Below are 22,846 nucleotides of genomic sequence, written 5' to 3' on the forward strand. Positions count from 1 at the left end.
CCTTTGTTGTTCCTTATATTCATCCAATCTTCTGGCCTTCCACCTACCTTTGCACAATTATATATTTTTCTTTCAGTTTGACACTATCTTTAACCTTTCCAGTTAACCATGGATGGTATGTCCGTCCCTTGGTCGTTTTCTTACTCATTGGAATGTATCTATTCTGTGTATTCTAAAATATCCCCTTAAATGTTTGCCACAGCATCTCTATTGACCTATCCCTTAACCTAATTTGCCAATTCATTTTAACCAGCTCTGCTTTCACGCCCTCATAATTGCCCTTATTTAAACTTAAAAACATGGTCTTGGACCCAATTCTGTCTCCCTCAAACTGAATGTAAAATTCAATCATGTTATGGTCACTGCTACCTCGGGGTGCCTTCACTATAAAATAATTAATTAATCCCATCTCAGTGCATAATACCAGGCCTAGTATGGCCTGCTCTCTGGTTGGCTCCAGAACATGCTGTTCTAAGAAACTATCCTGAAAACATTCTATGAACTCCTCATCCAGGCTACCTTTGCCCATCTGACTTTTCCAGTCTATATGTAGATTAAAATCTCCCATGATTATCGCCGTACCTTTCTGACAAGCTCCTGTTATTTCTTCCTTTATACTCCACACTACCATGTGATTACTATTTGGGGGCTTGTACATGACTCCCACAAGTGACTTCTTGCCTTCACCATTTCGCATCTCTACCCAAACCGTTTCCACATCCTGGTTCCTAAACTTAGGTCATCCCTCTCTATTATGCTAATACCATCATTAACTAACAGAGCCACCCCCTCCACCTTTTCCTCGCTTCCTGTCCTTCCTAAATGTCCTATACCCATTAATATTCAGGTCGCAATCCAGGTCCTCCTGCAGCCATGTCTCTAAAGTAGCTATCAAATCGTACTTATTTATTTTTATGTGCACTCTCAGTTCATCTGTTTTGTTTTGAATGCTTTGTGCATTAAGATCAGAGCCTGAACTTTATTCTTCTATTCTTTTCATAACCTCTAGTCTCATCTGTTGATTTACTGTTAGATTTGTACTCTCTATCCCTTCCTGTCACGGTCTGTTTTTAATTTCCTGTAATAATACCTTTCTCTTTTGCCTTGTCTCTACTCTTTGATTTACCACATCTTTCCAAATTTGTACCCTTGACCCGACTACTTAGTTTAAAACCCTCTCTACTTCCTTAGTTATACAGCTCACAAGAACACCGGTCCCAGCACAGTTCAGGTGTACACCATCATAATGGTACAGATCCCACTTTCCCCAGTGCTGGTGCCAGTGCTCCACGAACCGGAACTCATTCTTCCACACCAGTCTTTGAGCCATGGACTCATTTCCCCAATCAGATTTGCCCCATGCCAATTTGCACGTGGCTCAGGTAATAATCCAGAGATTATGACCTTTGAAGTTCTGCTTCTTAATTTAGTGCCAAGCTCCAACATGGACCATTCCAAGTTCCTCTCCAGCCCTGAGCAGATGTCCCAAACCCTGGCACCAGGCAGGCAACACAGCCACCTGGACTCTCGCTCTTTGCTGCAGGGAATACTGTCCCCTATTACCACTACATTCCTTGTAAATCCCCCTGCTTGAATGGTTCCCTGTACCAAGGTGCCTTGGCCAGTCAGCTCATACACCCTGCAGACCCCACTTCCATCCAAACAAGCTGAAAAACCTCAAACCTATTGGACCATTGCAAAGGCCGAGGCTCCTTCACTCCTGCCCTCTGGGTCCCCTTACCTGCCTCACTTGCACTTGCAGTCATACCCTTCTGTCCCTGACCATTGACCAAATCAGAAGACTCTATCCTTAGGGGTGTAACCACCTCCTGGAATAAAGTGTCCAGGTAACCTCCCCCCTCCTTGATATGTCGCAGTGTTTGTAGCTTGGCCTCCAGCTCAATAACCTGGAGCCGAAGTTAATTAATTGTTGCTAATTAATTATAATTAATAAAGCCTACACCTCCCAATAGGTTTTGGCACTGCCAGTAAACTTTAAAATACTGATAAAACAATATAGTACTTACAATACTGATAAAAGTAATAATACAAGTTACTGGTTTACCTGCTCCTTTTGCTGCATCAAAGTAGAAATCAAATACTGGAGGCTGAAAAAGAGTAGAAGAAAAAAAGCAACTCCTTCCTGCCCTTCACCGAACTCTCCACTCAGCACACTTTACTCCTTGCAATAAACCTTACTTGAAGCACCTCTTTCCCCCTATGTACCAAATTCCCACTTTGAACCAAATTCCCAAATATACTTACTCAGTCTCTGTCTCACTCAGGCTAAAGTCTCCCCTCACTTACCGTGCACCTCTTACTGCAACAGTAGAAAGATGCATTTGATATTTTCATCTTGCATTACCAGGTTCTCTGGGGATGCGTGTGCAGGGCAGTTGTCAAGCAGTAGGATAACCTTTCCCGATAGTTTGTTCTGTCTGAGATATTATCTGACATTTGGTACAAATTCATAGTGGAACCAGTCTTCGAAAATTGATGACGTTACCCACGTTTAGGTACTACTTCAGTATTGGCATGGCAGTGATTTTAGCTTGGGATGATTGAAGCCGTGGGGTTTGCTGAACTTTTTGACAACGAGCGGAGTTAGCTTTTACAGACCACTTTTGTTGCAGCAAAGGAGGACTGTCGTGAAATCTTCCCTTTATCTGTTTAAATCCAGATGTTTTGTTGGTGTTGTTTGCTGTTCCTAGCGTTTTCTTTGAAAACATTTTGTGGTACAGGGTTGCTTCATTGGAGTTGCAAACCTATCCTTCGGTAGTCCTTCATGCGTTAGGAAACCCAAAAATACTTACCTAAATTCGGAGTCTGGAGTTTGGGCACTACAGTTCCCAGTGGGCCTCGGGCTTCCTGTGCATGTGCTGGCCACAGAATGGCTGCACATACGCAGACCTCACGCACGCGCCAGCTGGAAATGAGGCCACACATGTGCTGTTAGTGGTTTTTCACATCTTCAGGCCAGGAACCGACCCTGCGCACATGCGCAGTTCATTTCTTTGATGTCTTTAGGCCAGGAACTGGCTTTGCGCACATGCATACAAGAAAAATAAGAGTGAAACAACGTGAAACTAGAAGTCAGGTGACCTAAAGAGGAGCGCCATTCTAGAGAAGTTGTACCAGGAAGCAGAACACAGGGAGGGGTACAGGGAGAAGGTCCCAAACAAAGAAGAAGATCTCAAACCAGGGAGTGGGGCAGAAACATGTCCCATAAGAAGTTCCCAGGTAAGGGACAAGGTCAGGGATCAGAAACAGATCCTGTTAAGTAAAGTAGAGAAAAAGAAGCAGAGCAATAGGCTCCAAATTAAAGAGGGAGAGCTGTGGGTAGCAGACTTGGAGCAAAATGGGTTCAAGAGAAGCCTGAAGATCCAAGAGGACAGCCGAAGGCTGGTGACTTTGTAATAGAATGCTGTGCACGTGCCTGGATGGGTGCAACTGCAACAATCCTCAATAAACTTGACACTATCCAGGATGTAACACTTTACTTGATCAGCACTTCAACCACCAGTTTATACACGCGCACCCTTCACTAGCCTACTTTGGCTGCAGTGTATACTATCAGAAGGATAAAATGCAGCAACTTGCCAATTCTTCTGTGGGAGTTACTCCAAAATCCACAACCTCCACCATCCAAGAGCAAGAGCAGCAGGTGCATGAGAACAACATCACCTCCGAGTTCCTAATCCTAACATGGGCATATACGTAATATAATTCCTTCAGCATCACTGGGTTAAAATCCTGGAACTCTCAACCTAACAGCATTGTGAGAGCACCACCAGCACAAGGACTGCAGTGGTTTAAGAAGTTTGCACATCACCACCTTCTGAAGGGGAATTAGGGATGGACAATAAATGCTGGTCTTGGCAGCAATGCCCAGTTTTCAAGAATGAATTAAAAACACAACTATGTTTTGCTGAAAGTTAGAACATGTAAATACACCAACTGCTCACATTTGCCAAATACAGATAAATGAGAAGACAGATATAAAGACTCCCTAGTACCAAACACAAACTCCAGGGATTTCGTAATAGTTAAAACCAATGCTACCAAATCTACCTCCACCGCTAAGGCTCAAATCCTCTCCCTACTCTTGGCAGACACCAGAAACATACCGACAATCCAAATCCAACATTTAATTTCTTTCTGCCAAGCCTTAGGTTCTCCCTTCGCCATGATGGCAAATCAACAATCCCCTTCAAGCTGTCAAAACCCAGCAGTCCCACGACAGTGCTGCCAAATTCAAGGATTCCCATCCCTGACAGCAGGAATCCCTAGTATAAGCAAAGAAAAGGGACCACAGCACAAATAAACACCCACTCTTATTACCCAGTACTGCTTAAATTTGAGATATATAATTTCAGCGATACATCTTTTATGTGATCATGCTGCATTTTCTCAACGAGAGAATAAATATTAAATACATATGTAATGCAATATACATATGTGTGGGTGTGTCTCTTTCAATCTCTCTCTCTCTCCCTCTTGGAAAGCAGCAAGGGACAGGATTGTGGAATTTAATCATCAAAGCAGCAGTAAAAAAAATCTCAGAATACCACTTAATAAAAACTAGCAGAGACCTGCAAACGTATGCAGTCAGATTAGTATCTATATTGCAAAAGTGCTTCTTTAAAAACAGGATTTCTAGTTACTCTTTCGCCAAAGGCTTTCACAGAATCAGAAGTTCTCACTCTGCAAAAAGCTACATAAAGCTGTTGACGTGTAAAAACAGGCCTAGCAATTGTTATAACTGTCTCCATTGTGGATTATACTAAGGGTTAAAAAGGTAGAGATTTGGTTTCAGTTTAAGGTGAATTGGGAATTGTTTACTTTCGGTTTGGTTTAGTATGCCTGGGTGTGTTTACCAACAATGCTTGAATTTTTGACCCAACTGAGAGGCTTTTAGAAGCAAGAAAGCCCTGAGGTTGCATTGGAGAAAATTGCTAAGGGTGGAGCTATGCTTTAAAAGGAAAACTGGTGGGGTAGGGCTTTTTTTTAGGGAAAAGTAGAAGGGAAGCTGACCTGGAGGGTGCAGACATCCAGTCTGTTGTGTTTTACCAGAGAACTCAGCTCTGTATGTTTAGAGAGGAAAATAAGGAGTTCTAGAGGATTGGGTAGGACCAAGTAACTCTGTAAAGAGAGAAGTCCAGCTATGGAATTAATGCCAAGGGAGTGTCTACGTGTGTCTGGTGGGTCATGGCATGTGACCATCAGCGATGCCTATGCTTGGACCAGGAGGTTGTATTGGTAGGAATATACCATAGACCTGAGCTGTGACCATGCAGCGAGACCCAGAGGGAAAGGAACTGCCTTCTAGAGTATGAGTATGTTTAAAAGTCTATCAGAGTAAAAGCCACAGTAAAAATGGTTAAGCTGGGCTTAGTCTGTTGGATTGAGTTTAAGGTACCAGCTCATATTGTTTAGAATCATTGGGCCATGACTTCTGAGCTCCAGGGCCTCGTATTAGGGGGTTACCCCAAAAGATGCGCTGGTGAATCCCCTTTGGAAATTCACAGGTAAGGTTTGTATGGCAATTGCGCAAAGGTGCAAACTTCCCCTGGGCAACTGCCCTGCACTGGGAACCTTCCGAAAATGTGATTTAAATCGCAAACTTCAGATGGTTCCGACTGGGCTACATCAATAGTTGCCCAGAAAATGTTAGAAGGATTAAAACCACTTCTAAATTCTGGGTAACTACTGTACAGACCCAGGGAACTCCCCCGCCCCCCCCGACACTCCAGGGGTCTCCCCCCACCCCCACCCGACTACCATTTCCCACCCACCCCCACCAAAGACCCCACGGGATTCCTCCATCATCCTCAACCCCCTATGGGTCTCTACACACTGACCCCCCCCCAAACCCAAACACTGCCCCCACGGGACTCACCCCACAACCCCTGACAGGAACTCCCCAAACCTTACGGGGACTCTTCCATGCTCCCCTCGCCACCACTCTCCCTACCTTACCAGGACTGACCTGACCCGACAACTCTCCTGCCCAGACCTGGCCCGACCCGAGGCTCAACTCACCATCAACCTCCAAACCCCTGACCTCCGAACCCCTCCAACACCAACCAACCCCCACCTCCAACCGCTCCCACCGGCCCCCCCTCCAACACGCCGATCTCCGCCAACATCCCATCCCCCCAACTTCCCATCCTTCCATCTCCTGCAAATCCTATCCATTTACCTTAGATACTTACCTTCTCCCTGGCCCATCAAGGACCTTCAAACTTCAATGGACCTTTAACTTACAGCAGCTAGTGCTGTAAAAATAGGTACCATACAAGCTCACAAACAGTACCATCTTAAAGGACAAGGGCAGCAGACAGATGGGAACACCATCACCTGGAAGTTCCCCTCCAAGCCACACACCAGCCCGACTTGGAAATATATCGCCATTCCTTCACTGTCGCTGGGTCAAAATCCTGGAACCCCCTCCCTAACAGCACTGTGGGTGTACCTACACCACATGGACTGCAGCAGTTCAAGAAGGCAGCTTATCACCACCTTCTCAAGGGCAATTAGGGATGGGCAATAAATGCTGGCCCAGCCAGCGACGCCCACATCCCATGAATGAATAAAAAGAATGGTTTTGGGCCGGGAGGGGGGGGGGCTCCTTCCCTTCAGTTCAGCTGCACTTTGACACTAGGCCCCAGTGAGGTACTGCAATGCCTGGATCTCGCCTGGCCCGAGTCAGAATGTTGGGCTAGATAGGATCGAAACAAAATTAAGGTAAAAAAACTGGGAACAGTGGCAATCCAACGTTGATTGCCACTCCAAGGAAGTTCAGGCTTATTTCCCCAATGTACCTATTTAGTCATTATCGTTTGTGTTTGTTTTGTTCAAGTTCATAAAGTGAAGATTCTTTTGGTGTTTCAATTTACTCTTGGAGTCCTGCCACTTATTTCTTTGCCCTTGGTTCTTCCACACATTATATTCTTTAAATGATCATGGTCTATCAAGCCAGATCTTAACAATATCCAGCCTGGCCAGTATTCTCATAGCTGGGACCATAACACAATATAAATACAAATATTGTCAAGAGCCTGGCCTTGTAGCTTGTTTCTATTCATAAAATATGAAAGACTAATTGGGAAATGTTTTCTCTTGAGTTTGAAAGGAAGATTTACATCTGATGGGCTCAATATTATTCAAGGTAGAAACACTCTGGCTGCTTTTTGGCTACCGAGGCAGATATTTCAAATTGGGAAATTTGCCAACTCGCCAGACCCACCTCGGTAAAAAGTACCTGGAAACCCATTTTTGCTTGGGGCTGTGGGGGCAGCATAGAGTCAGGCCCATTGACCCTAAAAGCAGAGCACAAGTGCCCATGGGGCAGCTGAGGTGGGCTGATTAGAAGGCCTACCTCGGTTCTCTGGGATAGTCTAATCCCCCCACCCATGGCCCCTCGTACCCTCCATGCTAACGCAATAGCCACTCACACGGTATCCACCATAGGCAGATCTCAGGAGCCATGTGGAAATGAAAAAAAATAAACTTCTAACTGTCTATCACAGCTTTGATTCCTACACAGTTGATAGCGAAAACCCATGCAAAGCTTTTAAATCTCAAGAGGCTAACCTCTTACAAAAACAAATACACTTCTATTCAGATACCACATCAAAGAGCTAATCCTTTAATAGGCTCTTTAAACTGTTAATCAAACTGTGAACTCAGAACCCCTGCTGAGATAATTATAGCTTTTGCAACTCAGCCAATCATTCATAATAACATAATGATATCCTTTGGGAAATGTTAACAAAGATCTCTATTGAAACTGCACAACCAGATGCTTTTTTTCTAACTTGCGCCTGCCAATCAACACAGTTCAGCAAAGGGCTTTTTTTTAAAACTCTCACTGGTAGCTACAGCCAGTTTTTTTTTAAATTGAAAGAGCGGGAGATTTTTAAAAATTTCAGAGCATAACAGTTACACATACCTTATCTGCCATTCAAGATCATTTATGCCTACTCCATCAATTCGTGACTGTCTCACTGCGGGTTAAGGCCCTTGTAACAGCCAAAATGGAGGCTGTTTCAACTCAGCATTGAGTTCAAGTGGCCTTGTTGAATTCAGGTTTCCCTCCTGTGTGAACCCTTACCCCTTCCCCCTGCCAGCAAAAATTGCATCTGTTGGAAATGGGGGCAAGACTTCTGTATCCAGGTCCCACCCTCCATTTTTAAAGGTCTATAGAGCCTTCCCAACTCCACAAAATCCAGCCTTCTATTTTCTTGAAATTTGCCTGTTATAACTGCAGCATCTCCCATCGAACAAAACAGCTTCCTAACTACCAATCTTGTTTCATGATAAAGTCCCTGTTTCAGGTCCAGGCTTCCTATCAACAATATAACTGATCCTTCCTAGAGTTTAAGTTTGTATGGTGGTATGCCTAGTGGAGTTACACTATCAAAACTCTGGAGGGACACAGGCTGTTATCATCTTCTTCATCTATAGACGCTATGCTGATGTATTATTTTAATTCACCTGACAGCGTTTCTAACCCTTATGCATTCAAATCTAGTGAATCTTCATTTTTAGCACAATGAAGTCATTTTCCCTTGCCATAATTTCACCCATAACCATTTCCATCATCTCATCCACTCCTCCCAAATCATACCCGCCCTCCAATGCCATCTCTATCATGCCATCCCTATCCAATTCCTACCATCCCTCCCATGCCAGCCCCATCCTGCTCTTGCCATCTCCAGCCCTCCCATCAATCCTACCCTGTCCCTCACGGAAAAATCTTTCCAACTAGGTTTGTTTTCCGGCTCTCCTTAACATACGCTGCTTTTGTTCTCCACCAACACACCTCGCTCAGCCACCATCGCCATCAAACGTTGGCAGCTGCACGTGCATCATGCGCTCCAGTCCTCCATGTGTCCCACATGCAGCAGGTACCGCCCATCAAATAAACCCAACAACAGCGCGGTCCTTAAACTGACCAATCAAACCAGTCCAGACAGATAAAAACGGAAATATTAATATGTGGATATTTGATGGAATTTGATTTATATAGTCACTGTAAAGCATTAACTAGTCCGAAATGCTATCCCAACATGGAATAAACCCTATAATTATGTAGCAGTTTATTTTTGAATGTGAATAATGCCACAGAGATCTGCCTGTATGTATAAATGTAATTAAAAAATAGTATGGGGGTGGAAATTGGTGCGCTTTGCTCCCGCTTTCCATGGCCAATCTGCTCAGGTGTTAGTCCTGTTTCTAAATTTGTTTAGATGTCTCCAGCAGATAACTAAAACATGTGTTAGTTCCCTAGAATATAACTTAGAGGCCTAATGCACTTTAAAGGACCTGTTCTGAAAACTCACTAGCAATGAGCTGGTCAGTTGACAGGCCTGCTCCCATCCAGCATTCTTCATTGAACCCCATGGCCACCAATGAGACATAATTCATTAAAGCTACTTTCTTACAAAAATACCCAGGGATGCCAGTCCTGAAGAACTTTGCAGGTCCCCACTTGGCCTCCCTGCAGCTTCTATGATTGCTTTCCCTCCTCTAATTTAATAAGAGCAGAGGCCCAATGTCCTGAACTTCAGGTCGACCTATTTGGTGTAGGAATTGTTCCCTGCATACACTTTGTAATGGCAGGCCAGTGCTATGGGGTTTACACCCCTTTATGCTTTAATGTTGCTAAAATGTGCACCAATGAGTTACAGGGCATATTGGGTGTCAGGTAAAACTTGGAAATTGTACTTTTTTATTCATTGTTGTAAAACACAAACAACTAAAAAAATATATATACATTCAAATCAGGTGAAGAATCAAACAATAGCTTTCTTCAGTCCATATCTATCAGGAAAATTTTAATTAGAAATGACAAATGTATCAACATCTGTTTTTGGATAACTCAGCCTTGATCCCCAGTTCATCAAGATTTATATCTATAACAATACAACTAACATTATCTGAATTAAAATTTACAGCAGGCCAAAGCATTATATGCATTATATTCTGCAAGTACTTACTGTGGCTGGAGAAGCACGTGTTGTGTGGCTGACTGGGTGATTGGATCCCTCCATTGACCCGCCTATAAGATAGGCACCCCCTGAGCTGCTGATTATCTGACCGCCTGTAACGCCCATTGGAATGCCGCCAGTGCCCACCATGTTGTGGGACGAGACCACCGTTGTCACCTGTGCAGAGTTTCCTTGGGAGTCAAAATATGTTCCTCCTGTGTTCTGGCTATACATTTGGGCCTCTGAGTAGGGATAGGTAGTTGAGCGTCTGAGGAAAATCATTAAAAGCAAAGTTTAATATTCTTGTTACAATATTTGCAACAGCAGAAGGTTAACAAGATCAAAACAAACTTTTAAATAAATTGATTAAACCCGCATGCTGGGACCTAACCATGATTGTTTAACCGAATGCATTGCTGAGAATACATGGTTTATGAGGTTGTAAAAGCCTGTAAACCATTTCATAGCATATCATTGATTGCATCAAATGATTTAAAGGCATTTATTGTTCAATAATATGAATTTATATTTTCAAATTGTAAATTAAAAGTAGCAAATATCTTAAGAAACAAAATTGGTAAAGATTGTAGCATAGCAAAAACTGACTAATTAACAAGGAATCAATTTTATATTGTGGAGGCCACATCAGACTGGCGGTCATTATAATCAACCGCATTACATTTTGCTTTCCCCTCAAATGTTGGACAATAAAATAATTAATCAAACTTTTTGCCTCAAGAAAAATTGATTCTACCTGTTTGACATTCACTCACAAATCACTTGAACATTTCTGATTGCTATACAGTGTTCTAGGTGATTGTATAACATTTACTTATAGAGATCTTGTTGCAAGGAACAACTTTCTTCATGTTTTATCCCTTCCAAATGTAGAGATTTTTGATCGAGTATAATATATAGAAGTTCTACTGGACAAAGCAATATTGAAATAGGAACATAATCTATTCACTTGATTTTACATTAGATTTCAATATAGGCAAAACTGCAATATGAACAAAGAGTAACATCAGGAGGGAAATCAAGATTGGCCACTTAGGTACAAAGCAATATTACTGGGCCTGTAACTTTTTTCAATGTATAGCTTTTTTGTTTGGGAAAGTTATTCTGTACATCTGTAATGAACACAGAACTATATTGTTATGAACAACACAGAAATATATTATCCACAACTATTCCTAGTTGTTGCTTCCTTCTCTATCAATTGAGACCTACATAATCCAATTTTGAGGCATTACAATTGATCCTTTGAAGGAGCAGTAGTCAGTGTGGTTTATTATTCAGCTGCCAATGGGTTTATCAGAAAAAAATGAAAACTGGTCAGTACCAGTATTAGTTAATGCATATCATCATTTATTTGTGCATGAACACAACACAAGTTGAAAATCATCAAACTCAATTTACATGTGATCCTGATCAATTAGGATGCTAGCAACTGAACACAGGTCATGATGATAGAAAAAGTAATAATTTGGAGCAAACAAGCCACCTGAGCACAAGGCTGATCATAATTTTTTTAATGTCTGGACACGCAGTGCCCATAGCAAGCTAAATTCAGAGTTCAGTTTTGAGTTCTATCTGCCAAATTTGCTAAGCCACAGCTTAACATTTATTTCATGTCTCATAGAGTTAAACTCCCAATATAACCTTTTTCCCCATTTTCTTTTGACTCATTTAGGCCTCTATCCATGCTGTCAGAGCTCTTAAGATCCAATGACTCCTCTCGTGATTAATAATAGTCTCTACTTAAATGTCAAGGCTGAGCTCAGTCTGCTTCTTCAAATTAAACATTTTGTTCTCTACTCACATCTCATGATACACTGGGGCTAAACCTATTTGAGGAAGCATATAAAATTCTCCAGCTTCCAACACTGTTATCCAGATTTTAATGTTGCATAAATGCTTCTATACAGAAATTAATTTATTAAATTAACAATGGGAATTCATAAACTAATAATACACCAACACTTAAGCTACTCACTGGAAAATATTTTGCTAAACATTCTTGCCAAGATGTACTATCATGGCTTTCAGCAGTAACATAAGGATGAAATATCACTGTATTTTTGTCAGTTAATTTTGATAGTTGGAAAATTCAGTAATTTTGCAAGGCTATGTTAAAGCTTGGATACTGATATACTAATCTGATTCTGCTCCTGCGAAGAGCCTTGAATGTTTTACTATGCATAAGATGCTACATAAATGCAAGCTGTTGTTTGGATCAAACCAATCATAGCTTGCATATAAACATTGATCAATCAATATCTTAAATTTGACCATACTGATAGGGATTGTGACGAATACACTTAGAGTACTGTGCACAGTTATGGTCTCCATACTATAAAAAAGACATAGGCCTGAATTTTCGGCTTGGTGAACGGGGTCGGGGCCTGCTCGCCAAGGCATAAAATGACACGTGGTGGCGTCGGGTGGGCGTCCCAACATCACCGCGCGTCATTTAGATTTTCAGTTCAGCGGGTGCGCAGCCAAGTCCAACCCTGAGGCTGGCGTGCAGGCGAAGAGCCCAGGCGACCTTCACATTTTTCATGGAACTTCATCCACTGGCAAGATGAGGTTTCATGAAGGGTTTATAAATTTAATAAATTTTTCCATTAATGTTCATTGACATGTCCCAGCTCATGTGACACTGTCACAAGAGAGGATATCTCTGAATAATTTTTTTTCTCTTTATTTTACTTCTTCGTAATCAGTTCTGTGCCTCAGGGAGATTTCTGCGCTCTTTCGCCCGCATGTGCGAAACAGGCCCCGACTCTCTCTCCTCCCCCCACTCCCACAGGAAGCGCTCAGTGACCTTAATTGGCCCGCCCACATAAAATGGCGGCACGCAGCCGGTTGTGGGCAGCAATCGGCTGCACGACCGCCTGCGCACACTCCCACTCAGCCCCCACAATGGGGAGAAAATTCTCCCCATAGAAACACTGGAGCAAGTGGAAAAGAGGATTACAAGCATGGTACCCAGGCTGAAAGATTACAGCTATCGGGAAAGACTGAACAAGTTAGAGCATTTTTCTTCAGAATAAAAAAGACTTAGAGGTCTTTAAGGTCATGAATGTTTGGAGAGGGTCAATGTGGAGAGAATATTTTTCCATCCATGGTAGATTCATGAGATAATTACCCATGAATCAAATCAGGAAGTAAGGGGAAATCTCTTTACTCAGGAAGTGGTTAACCAGTGGAACTCACTACCACAGGAAGTGGTTGAGGCAAGTAGCTTAGAAGCTTTCCAAAGAAAAGTAGATAAGTAAATGAGAAAAAAAAGAATAGAAAGATATGCTGAAAGGCTGAGATGAGATAGATGGAATGGGGGTGACTTGTGTGGAGGATAAACACCATAGAGACTAGTTGAGCCAAATGGCCTATTGTTGTGCTGTATATTCTACGTAATTCTATGCATGTAATGTAATGTGTAGGGAGACACCAGGAGTTCTGGGGGAAACTACTCCTCATGCTTGTTCATAACAAAATTTTCAAATAGGAAAAAGACTGCACAAAAATTAGAATATATAAAAATTAAGCTCAACTTGCCCTTCATGGTGTTTTGTCATCCACGCCATCGCAGTCCTAATCCCATGTCCCACTCTTTACCAATTTGTTATTCCCCTAGACTGCAGCTACCTATCTAACCTAAATGTTGACATCATTGCTGTCTCAATCACTAACTGTTAGCCTATTCCATGGCCTCACAAATTTTGGTGTGAAAAAGGTTTCCCTTACTCTGTCCTATAATCAATCTTACATTCAATGTCTTCCCATTCTAAACTCTTCGTAAAAATAACACTAAAGACTGACAAATCTATGGACCGGGTATCTTCTACCCCAGGATTTTAAAGGCAGTAGGTAGATACTTTAACTATAATCTTCCATAGCTCCCTTTATTCAGGAAATGTCCCTTTAAACTGGAAAATTAAAAATGTAACTCCATTATTTAAGAAACATGAGAGACAAAAAACAGAAAATTATAGACCACTAGTCTAAAATCTATTGTGGGGAAGTTATGTGAATCTATAATTAAGGTCAGAGTGACTGAGCATTTAGAGAAATTTTAGCTGATTAGAGAGCCAACATGGATTTGCAATGGATAAGTCATGTATAACAAACCTAACTGATTTTTTTATGGAAGTAGCTAAACTAGTATATACGGGAATGTCTATGGATGTAGTTAATATGGACTTCCAGAAGGCATTCAGTCAGAGAACATTAGCTAAAATTAAAGCTCATGGAATTAAACGCAGGCTATTGACCTGGTTAGGAGATTGGTCAGTTGATAGAAAGTAGAGAGTAGGGATGATGGATATGTACTCTAATTGTAAGAAAGTTTAAATAAATAAATAAATTTATTTTATTTTTGAAATTTTCATTTATCAATGTAAGAATTTAGCAATGTAAGATATTTCAAGTTACAGGTAGTAATTGCTGAATGTTTCTTTTTTTGATAAGGAAGGTCCTACAGAGCTTAACTCTAGTTTTAACATTGATTTCCATAGGAACCTATGTTTCAGTTAAAGTCGCAATTTTCAGGAATGCAGCCACAACTTTAAATGAGGACTTACTGCAGATGGTAAATTGGGAAATGTTGTTATGTCACCTGCTCCAGCTGGAGATTGCTCAGCACAAAGAAGTTCAAGGCTATGGTCTCCTTTGCAGCTACTGGCAATGCCTCCATACACCCTACACTGAGGCTGCAAGTCTGCCTACAAAAGACGGCAAACTTCTGTGAGCACCTCCTCAGTGAAACAGAGATGTCACACATGCTGTTCCTCACTGAGGTTGAGGTAGGAGAATTGCTCCCTTAGGACTCTACTTGGATATGGTCTTCTGTTGAGAGCTCTTCTCTCTCCTCCTTTTTCTCCTCCCTCCTCGTGCAGCTTGTCCTCCTCTGTGACGTCTCTGTACACTCACTGTCATGCCACAGGTCCAGAGGGATAAAAATTCTCTATCTCCATTAGCCCATCTAAGTGAGGAAGCTGCTTTCCACAGAGTACACCCTGTGGCAACAACCTCGCATACAGTCCTTAAATGCGGGGAGGCTGTTGCGCTGCAGCTACTACATGGTTCTGGCTGACCAGGAGGCTCTTCCACTCTTACCACCTGCCTGTCTGAGGGGGAGGTGATGGCACAGTGGTATTGTTGCTGGACTAGTAATCCAGGGACCCAGGGTAATACTCTGCGTACCCGGGTTCGAATCCTGCCACGGCAGATGGTGGAATTTGAATTCAATAAAAATCTGGAATTAAAAGTCAAACGATTGTTGGTTCACTAATGCACTTTAGGGAAGGAAATCTGCTGTCCTTACCTGGTCTGGCCTACACGTGACTCCAGGCCCACAGCCACGGCAATGTAGTTAACTCTCACATGCCCTCTGAAATGCTACAAAGTCACAAAAAAGAATAAAACTGGACGGAAATGACAATGGAAACCTCAGTCCTGTCGACCCTGCAGTCCTCCTTACTAACATCTGGGGACTAGTGCCAAAATTGGGAGAGAGCTGTCTCACAGGCTAGTCCAACAACAGCCTGACATAGTCATCCTCACGGAATCATACCATCTGTCTCACCTGTATACAGTCGGAATTCCTCAACTCCTACCGATACTGTCACAGACAGATGCATCTGCGGCAGGCAAGTTGGTGAGAATGAGATCAAGTATGTTTTTTCCTCTTGTTGGTTCCCTCACCACCTGCTGCAGACCCAGGCTAGCAGCTATGTCCTTTAGGACTCGGCCAGCTCGGTCAGTAGTGGTGCTACCGAGCCACTCTTGGTGATGGACATTAAAGTCGTCCGCCCAATTACATTCTGCATCCTTGCCACCCTCGGACAATTAAATAACTCACTGGAGGAGGAGGCTCCAGAAGTATACCCATCCTCGATGATGGAGGAGCCCAGCACATCAGTGCAAAAGATAAGGCTGAAGCATCTGCTACAATCTTCAACCAGACGTTCCGAGTAGATGATCCATCTCGGCCTCCTCCAGAGGTCCCCAGCATCACTGATGCCAGTCTTCAGCCAATTCGAATCACTCCGCGTAATATCAAGAAATGGCTGAAACACTCGATACTGCAAAGGCTATGGGCCCTGACAGTATTCCTGCAATAGTACTGAAGATTTGTGCTCCAGAACTTGCTGCACTCATAGTAAAGCTGTTCCAGTACAGCTACAACACTGGCATCTACCCGGCTATGTGGAAAATTGCCCAGGTATGTCCTGTACACAAAAAGTAGGACAAATCCAACCCATCCAATTACCGCCACATCAGTCTACTCTCGAGCATGGAAGGGGTCATCAACAGTGCTATCAAGCGGCACTTGCTTAGCAATAACCTGCTCACTGACGCCCAGTTTGGGTTCCACCAGGGCGACTCAGCTCCTGACCTCATTACAGCCTTGGTTCAAACATGGACAAAAGAGCTGAACTCACAAGGTAAGGTGAGATTGACTGCCCTTGACATCAAGGTAGTATTTGACAGGCTATGGCATCAAGGAGCCCTAGCAAAACTGGAGTCAATGGGAATCAGGGGGAAAACTCTCCACTGGTTGGAGTCATACCTAGCACAAAGGAAGATGGTTGTGGTTGTTGGAGGTTAGTCATCTCAGCTCCAGGACATCACCGTAGGAGTTCCTCAGGGTAGTGTCCTCGGCCCAACCATCTTCAGCTTCTTCTACAATGACCTTCCTTCCATCATAAGCTCAGAAGTGGGGGTGTCCGCTGATGATTGTACAATGTTCAGCACTATTCGCGACTCCTCAGATTCTGAAGCAGTCCATGTCCAAATGTGGCAAGACCGGGACAATATCCAGGCTTGGACTGTCAAGTGGCAAGTAACATACGCGCCACACAAGTGCCAGGCAATGACCATCTCCAACAAAAGAGAATCTAACCATCGCCCCTTGATGTTCAATGGCATTACCGTCACTGAATCCCCTACTATCAACATCCTGGTGGTCACCAATGACCAGAAACTGAACTGGACTAGCCATATATATACTGTGGCTACAAGAGCAGGTCATGGGCTAGGAATCGTGTGACGAGTAACTCACCTCCTGACTCCCCAAAGTCTGTCCACCATATACAAGGCACAAGTCAGGAGTGTGATGGAATACTCCCTACTTGCCTGGATGAGTACAGCTCCCACAACTCTCAAGAAGCTTGATGCCATCCAGGCCAAAGCAGCCCACTTGATTGGCACCACATCCACAAACATTCACTCCCTCCACCATCGACACACAGTAGCAGCACAGTGTTCCATCTACAAGGTGCACTGCAGGAATTCACCAAGGCTCCTTCGATAGCACCTTATAAACCCACGACCACAACCATCTAGAAGGACAAGGGCAGCAGATTGATGGGAACACCACCACCTGGAAGTTCCCCTCTTAAATCACTCACCATCCTGACTTGGAAATATACAGCCATTTCTTCACTGTTGCCGGGTCAAAATCCTGGAACTCCCTTCCTAACAGCACTGTGGGTGTACCTACACCACATGGCCTGCAGTGGTTCAAGAAGGCAGCTCACCACCACCTTCTCAAGGGCAACCAGGGATGGGCAATAAATGCTGGCCCAGCCAGCGAAGCCAACATCCCATGAAAGAATTTTAAAAACTATGCGTGTGTGCTCTGCTCAAAGCAAGAGTGAAACTAAGACTGGATCACATGACACATTCCCCTTCTGGTGATGTTATTTTGATATCGTTTAAAGGCACATTACAACACCTCTATGGCCATCACGTCCCAGATTGGGACTCAAACTCCGAGCTTCTGGCTCAGAGGTAGGGACACTACCACTGCACCATAAGACCTCTGGGATAGAGACTACAGCACCTGTGACTGGGATCTGGTGGAGTAGCCTTCACCATCTGCTACATCACTCCCTTCAGGCTTCACCATTTTTAAGTAGCAGTACAAACCTCCAAACACGTCTAATAACTCAACAAGTCAGTAGAAACAAGTCAGCAACTGACCTAAAAGTGTTTGATGATTCCTTTAAGTACTGCTGGTGGGGAGGTCCTTCCTGCTGGTCAATGCATATGCAACTATGCATGTTTAAGAGAATGTCTTGACTGGAGCATTGAGGTCAAAAATGACACTGTTAGAATCAAATCAGCACAACACATTTGACTAACACGACAATCTGCGTACTTCCAGGACTCTGCCAGCGCTTATGCTAATGACCTCACAAAAATAGGGTCCAGTGTGGTCAGCACCATAAGTGTATCAGTGTGACGTGGATGTCATTTTGGACCCGAAGTGACATCTGTAGTACTGGAAATACGGTGGGTCTAAAAATGAATTTTGCAATCAATAACTCTCCTAAGCCTGGCAAAAGCTCAGCCCTGCAGCTTTCTGTTTTAAAAGAAACTGACTGAGTTTTTGTCTCCCAGTGTTCACCACCAGAGGGGGGTGCCTATGCCAGATATTCCCAGTGTGTCTAGGACCTATGCAAAGGGTGTGAGGTGTTTATTGATTATTGAAACAGTCTTATTGTTTTCAGTCTTCGATGTCTAATCCATTAGCCTTTGAACCACGTTTTGTCTTCAATTTTTTAAATAATCTTGTGCGAGTATAATTCACTTTAAAAACTCAACATAAAAAATTCTTCTTCCAAATCCTTTCTATGGAGAAGTTATTAAATAATTATTTAACTGTGGCATTATCCTTAAGTGACAGATTGGGCCGCATGTTGGTGACGGGTGCGAGCAGACAATATGGCGCGATCCATTTCATGACAGCCAGAAGGCAGGTCGTGATTCTCCATTCAGCCCGCTGACAGCAGGCCACAGTTCCCACCATTGGTCGTCAGGAACCTCATTGTAATACATCAGCATATCATTATCAGGCCATCCCTCCAGGCTCTTGCACCCCCGCTGGATCGTCCGTCCACAAGGGTGGGAATGCACGCCAATGTGTTTCACAACAGCACAGAGGTGACGTGCATTTGGCGGCCTGGAGGTGAGTGCACAGCAACGTTCTACAGAGCTCGCCAGGATCGCCTGTTGCTTTGCAGGCTTTAGGGGTGCCGGGTTGGGGGGTCGGGGTTAAGTGCCGCCCTGCCTCGGAGGCGACATTTGAGGGTGAGGGGGAGCGGGGTGCAAATGCAGCCTTGCTGTTGAGGCGACTGGTGGAGGGGTTGCGCGGGGGGGGGGCAAGGGTAGCCCTGCCATTGAATATAGCGCAAAAGCATTTAGGGTGAGGGGGGTAGGGTGGGTGAGGGAAGTGGCCAGGCATTCGGCAAATCCGTAGTAAGTGATCATTCCTCTGCAACTGAGACAGTTTGGGTGCAGCCACATTGTTATAATTGGGGTTGCCAAGCTTATCTGTCCACTCAAGCAATGCAGAGGCATCAAAGTGCCACCTAGTTCTCCAGAACCCACCCACACCCCCCCCGGCACAGACTGCAAATTCATGAGCACTTTAGTGGACTGCAGAGCAGTTGGACTACACACATTGTACAATCTCCTCACTAAAGATGGCCATGTAGTAGTCACTGCTGGAGCCGCTCACAGTCCCCTGCAATGTCAGCATCCCACTTTGGACCAGTCTCCCCTATAGTTCACGCTTACAGGGCAGCCATGCAGCACACTAATCTCTGGCCATCCAAGCGGTGGCCAGCACTGTCCCGGAAGCATTAAGGGGCAGTCACACTTAACCAGGACAGGCTCTCAATACACCCATGCTAATCATGTGTCTCTTTCATCCTGCAGGAGTAGTACATCAGGGTCATGGAGCCTGGTGAACTAGCTGAATGCTTGATTGGCTACAGAGCACAAAGAAGATGGAGGAGACAGCGACTGAGGCTCCTGGCTGCATAGAGGCAGGAGCAGCAACCTCAGGAAGAAGGGGTGGCTGGGGCTCCTGCACGCACCGCCCAAGAGCCACAGCGAGCCATTGCAAGCCAGTGCCTAGCGACACCCAGGGTCAATAGACGCCACCTTTCATTCCTGCAGATGACCGAGAACCAGTGTTGCTGAAGACTGCAAATGTCTAGGGAACTGGTTGCTCACATCTGCCAGTTGCGGCAGGATTTAGCGCCATGGTGACATGGAGGACATCCACTGCCAGTGGCGGTGAAAGTGACTGTGGCGTTCAATTTCTATGCCAGTGGCTCCTTTCAGGGCTCCACAGGTGACCTCGGTGGGATCTCACAAGTCTCCACCCACGAATGCATCTATGAGGTCAAGATGCAAGGGCGATTGGATTTGCTGGGATCTCGGGTTTCCCACAGGTGCAGCGTGCAATTGACTGCACTCATGTGGCGCTCAGATCTCCGTCACAACACATGGTCAACTATATCAACCGCAAGGGCTTCCATTCACTTAATGTACAGCTGGTGTGCGACTACCAGAAACGCATCCTGCAGGTGTGCGCACGGTTTCCAGGGAGTGTACACGACGCCTACATCCTCAGTAGGTCACAGATCCCTGCAGTCTTCCAGGGTCCACAGAAGCTGCAGGGATGACTCCTTGGGGATAAGGGCTACCCGCAGAGGCCATGGCTGATGATACCCTTGCAGTGGCCTCAGGCTGCAGTATAACGAGGCTCATGCTGCAGCTCGCACCTTGGTGGAGTAGACCAATGGGATGCCGAAGCTCAGGTTCCGGTGCCTGGACTGGTCTGCTGAAGCCCTGCAATACAGTCCGCAGAGGGTGTCACGCATCATCACCATCTGCTGCAATCTTTACAACCTGGCGCTCCAAAGGAGAGATGAGCTGGCTGAGTAGATGGAGGAGCTACACGTCTCCTCCGATGAGGAGGATGTCGACGGGGATGAGGCTGAGGAGGTCCTCGGAGGCGACGATGATGGAGATGAGGCTCTTGCACTGGCTAGATGAGGGAGGTGCATTCAGGAGGCCCTCATAGCTGCTAGATTTGTGGAGGATGATGATGATATGCAGTGAGGTGATCCCATAGTTCCTCACATCGCATCTATGAACATTTGACTCCAGTCTGGTTTATGGCAGCATGAATACCTGCTGTGAGAATGCTCCTGTCATGGAGACGGGGTGGAGGCCCTAAAAGTCACTCGACTGCAGGAGGATGATGACGACATACATGGAGGACACTCCATAAACCTTCACACAGCCTCTGAGAATGTCTGACTCCCATCTGGCTGACGGCAGCTCACTTGCACTACGTGACCAGCGTCATATCTTAGAGACGCAGCCATGAAATGTTAGAAGCATCTGATGCTTTGTTCGCCTTCAGCACCTGAGCCCTTCAGGAGCTGGAGCACAGCATCTGTGACCACAGATGCTGAAGAGATGGGGGCCAGCCCCTCCTTAAAGGTGCTGAGAGCACATCAAGAGAATTGAGAGAACTCTGTGGCGCCTTCCCACTACATTCTGGCAGCAATGACGAGCACCATCGAGATGCAGGCATCAGTAATGTCTCCAGGGAGTGCGAGGCCGGAATATCACTTTGATCTGAAGGCTGCACAGAGCACAGAGAAGAGGCCCTGGACTGAAACACCTGCCTTTATCTTGTGCATAAAGGTCTCACATCTGAGTGACAAGAACACTGCTCATCAGAAGAAGGAGCCATAGGCAGGGAGCCATTCTTGGGAGTTTACTGATGATGGTGAACAGTATGTACAAGTGATTAACACCAATGCCCAGGCTGTGCAACTAATTTTCCTCAACTATCCTAACACCGCTGCTTCGTCTTGGTGCTCCCCGGACATCCATAGCGGAGATGGGGGCAGCCTGCTGACTGTGAAGCCCTGTCTCTGATGACGTTGGTGGGCGTCCTCTGGAAGGCCGAGACTTGGAGGACCTCGGTTTGCTTTCAGTGTCCTGCTGTGTGGCAGTGGCACCCTCCTTGGCCTGTGGAGCTAGAGGTGCTGAGGTCACAGGAAGAGGGGAGTCAGATGGGCCGGACACTCTCGCAGTCACCTGGATGGATGGGCCCGGAGTGTGCACCTGCGGATCCTCCTCCCTATGGGTGCCTGGGGGCCCCAGGCTGACTCCTTGAGGAGCAGGGATAGCTGGAGTAAGATCGAGCTGCCTGGCACCCCTCTCGCGTACAAACTGTTGGAGGCCAACTATGGCATCAGCGATGAAGTTGCGCCCAAGCAGCAGCGCAGGAGCGAAGTTCTGGACCAAAGTCTCCATGGCGGTCACCATCCTACCAGCGTTGACCTCGGTGCGTTGACATGTCGGCACTATCACCTCAGATGGAAGTCGGATGGACTCCTCCATTGTGCCTCGCAATCTGATGAGTGCAGCGGACATCCCTTCCTGATGTTCCTGAGTTTGCATTTGCAGCTCCAGAAACTGTGACATGACCGAGTCCAAAGGCTCATCATCTGACTGGCCTCCAGCAGTCCTTCGAGTGCCAGACACCTGCAAAGTCCCTGCCACCACCTGCAGTGGATCAGACAGTGCGATATGCTCACCAGATTGTGATCCCTGGGCTACTCTAAAGCTAGGTCCCACCGAGGTGTGTGTCTCTGCGCTGGTGGAGGGTGTGGGTTAGCACTGTGATGGGACTTCAGGGAGGGTGCCTCCAGATTCCTCTTCAGAGGTTTCTTTGGGGCTTGATTGAGGCCCTGGGTCATGGACTCTGTCGGCTGTTTGGCAGATGTTCCTGCGAGAGCAAGGAGACATAATTAGTGCATGGCAGTAGCCTGTGAAGGCGGACACATCACTCACGGAATGGTTGTCTGATGGATGTTGCACTGCTGGATCCTCACGTGGTAGAGCAGTGCCGACCTCACCGTTAGCACAGGACCAGTCCAGATCCCCATCAGCCAGCTGGATGGCTCTGTTTTCAAAGTCCATGAAGACCCTGATTTTGGGCATTCCGACATCGATCTGCAACCTCT

General features: G+C 45.2%; 1 protein-coding gene across 1 annotated transcript in view; it reads right to left on the reverse strand.

Moving 5' to 3' along the window:
• Positions 1-22,846, reverse strand: part of LOC144697377 (transcription factor RFX3-like) — a 433,584-nt gene that overhangs the window by 176,776 nt on the left and 233,962 nt on the right. Inside the window, exon 6 of the mRNA XM_078569355.1 lies at positions 10,005-10,263. Coding sequence (XP_078425481.1) covers positions 10,005-10,263 — 259 coding nt within the window. The remainder of the gene's footprint in view (positions 1-10,004; positions 10,264-22,846) is intronic.

The sequence above is a fragment of the Cetorhinus maximus genome, chromosome 2 (genome assembly GCF_964194155.1).
Source record: "Cetorhinus maximus chromosome 2, sCetMax3.hap1.1, whole genome shotgun sequence".
NCBI classification, from domain to species: domain Eukaryota; kingdom Metazoa; phylum Chordata; class Chondrichthyes; order Lamniformes; family Cetorhinidae; genus Cetorhinus; species Cetorhinus maximus.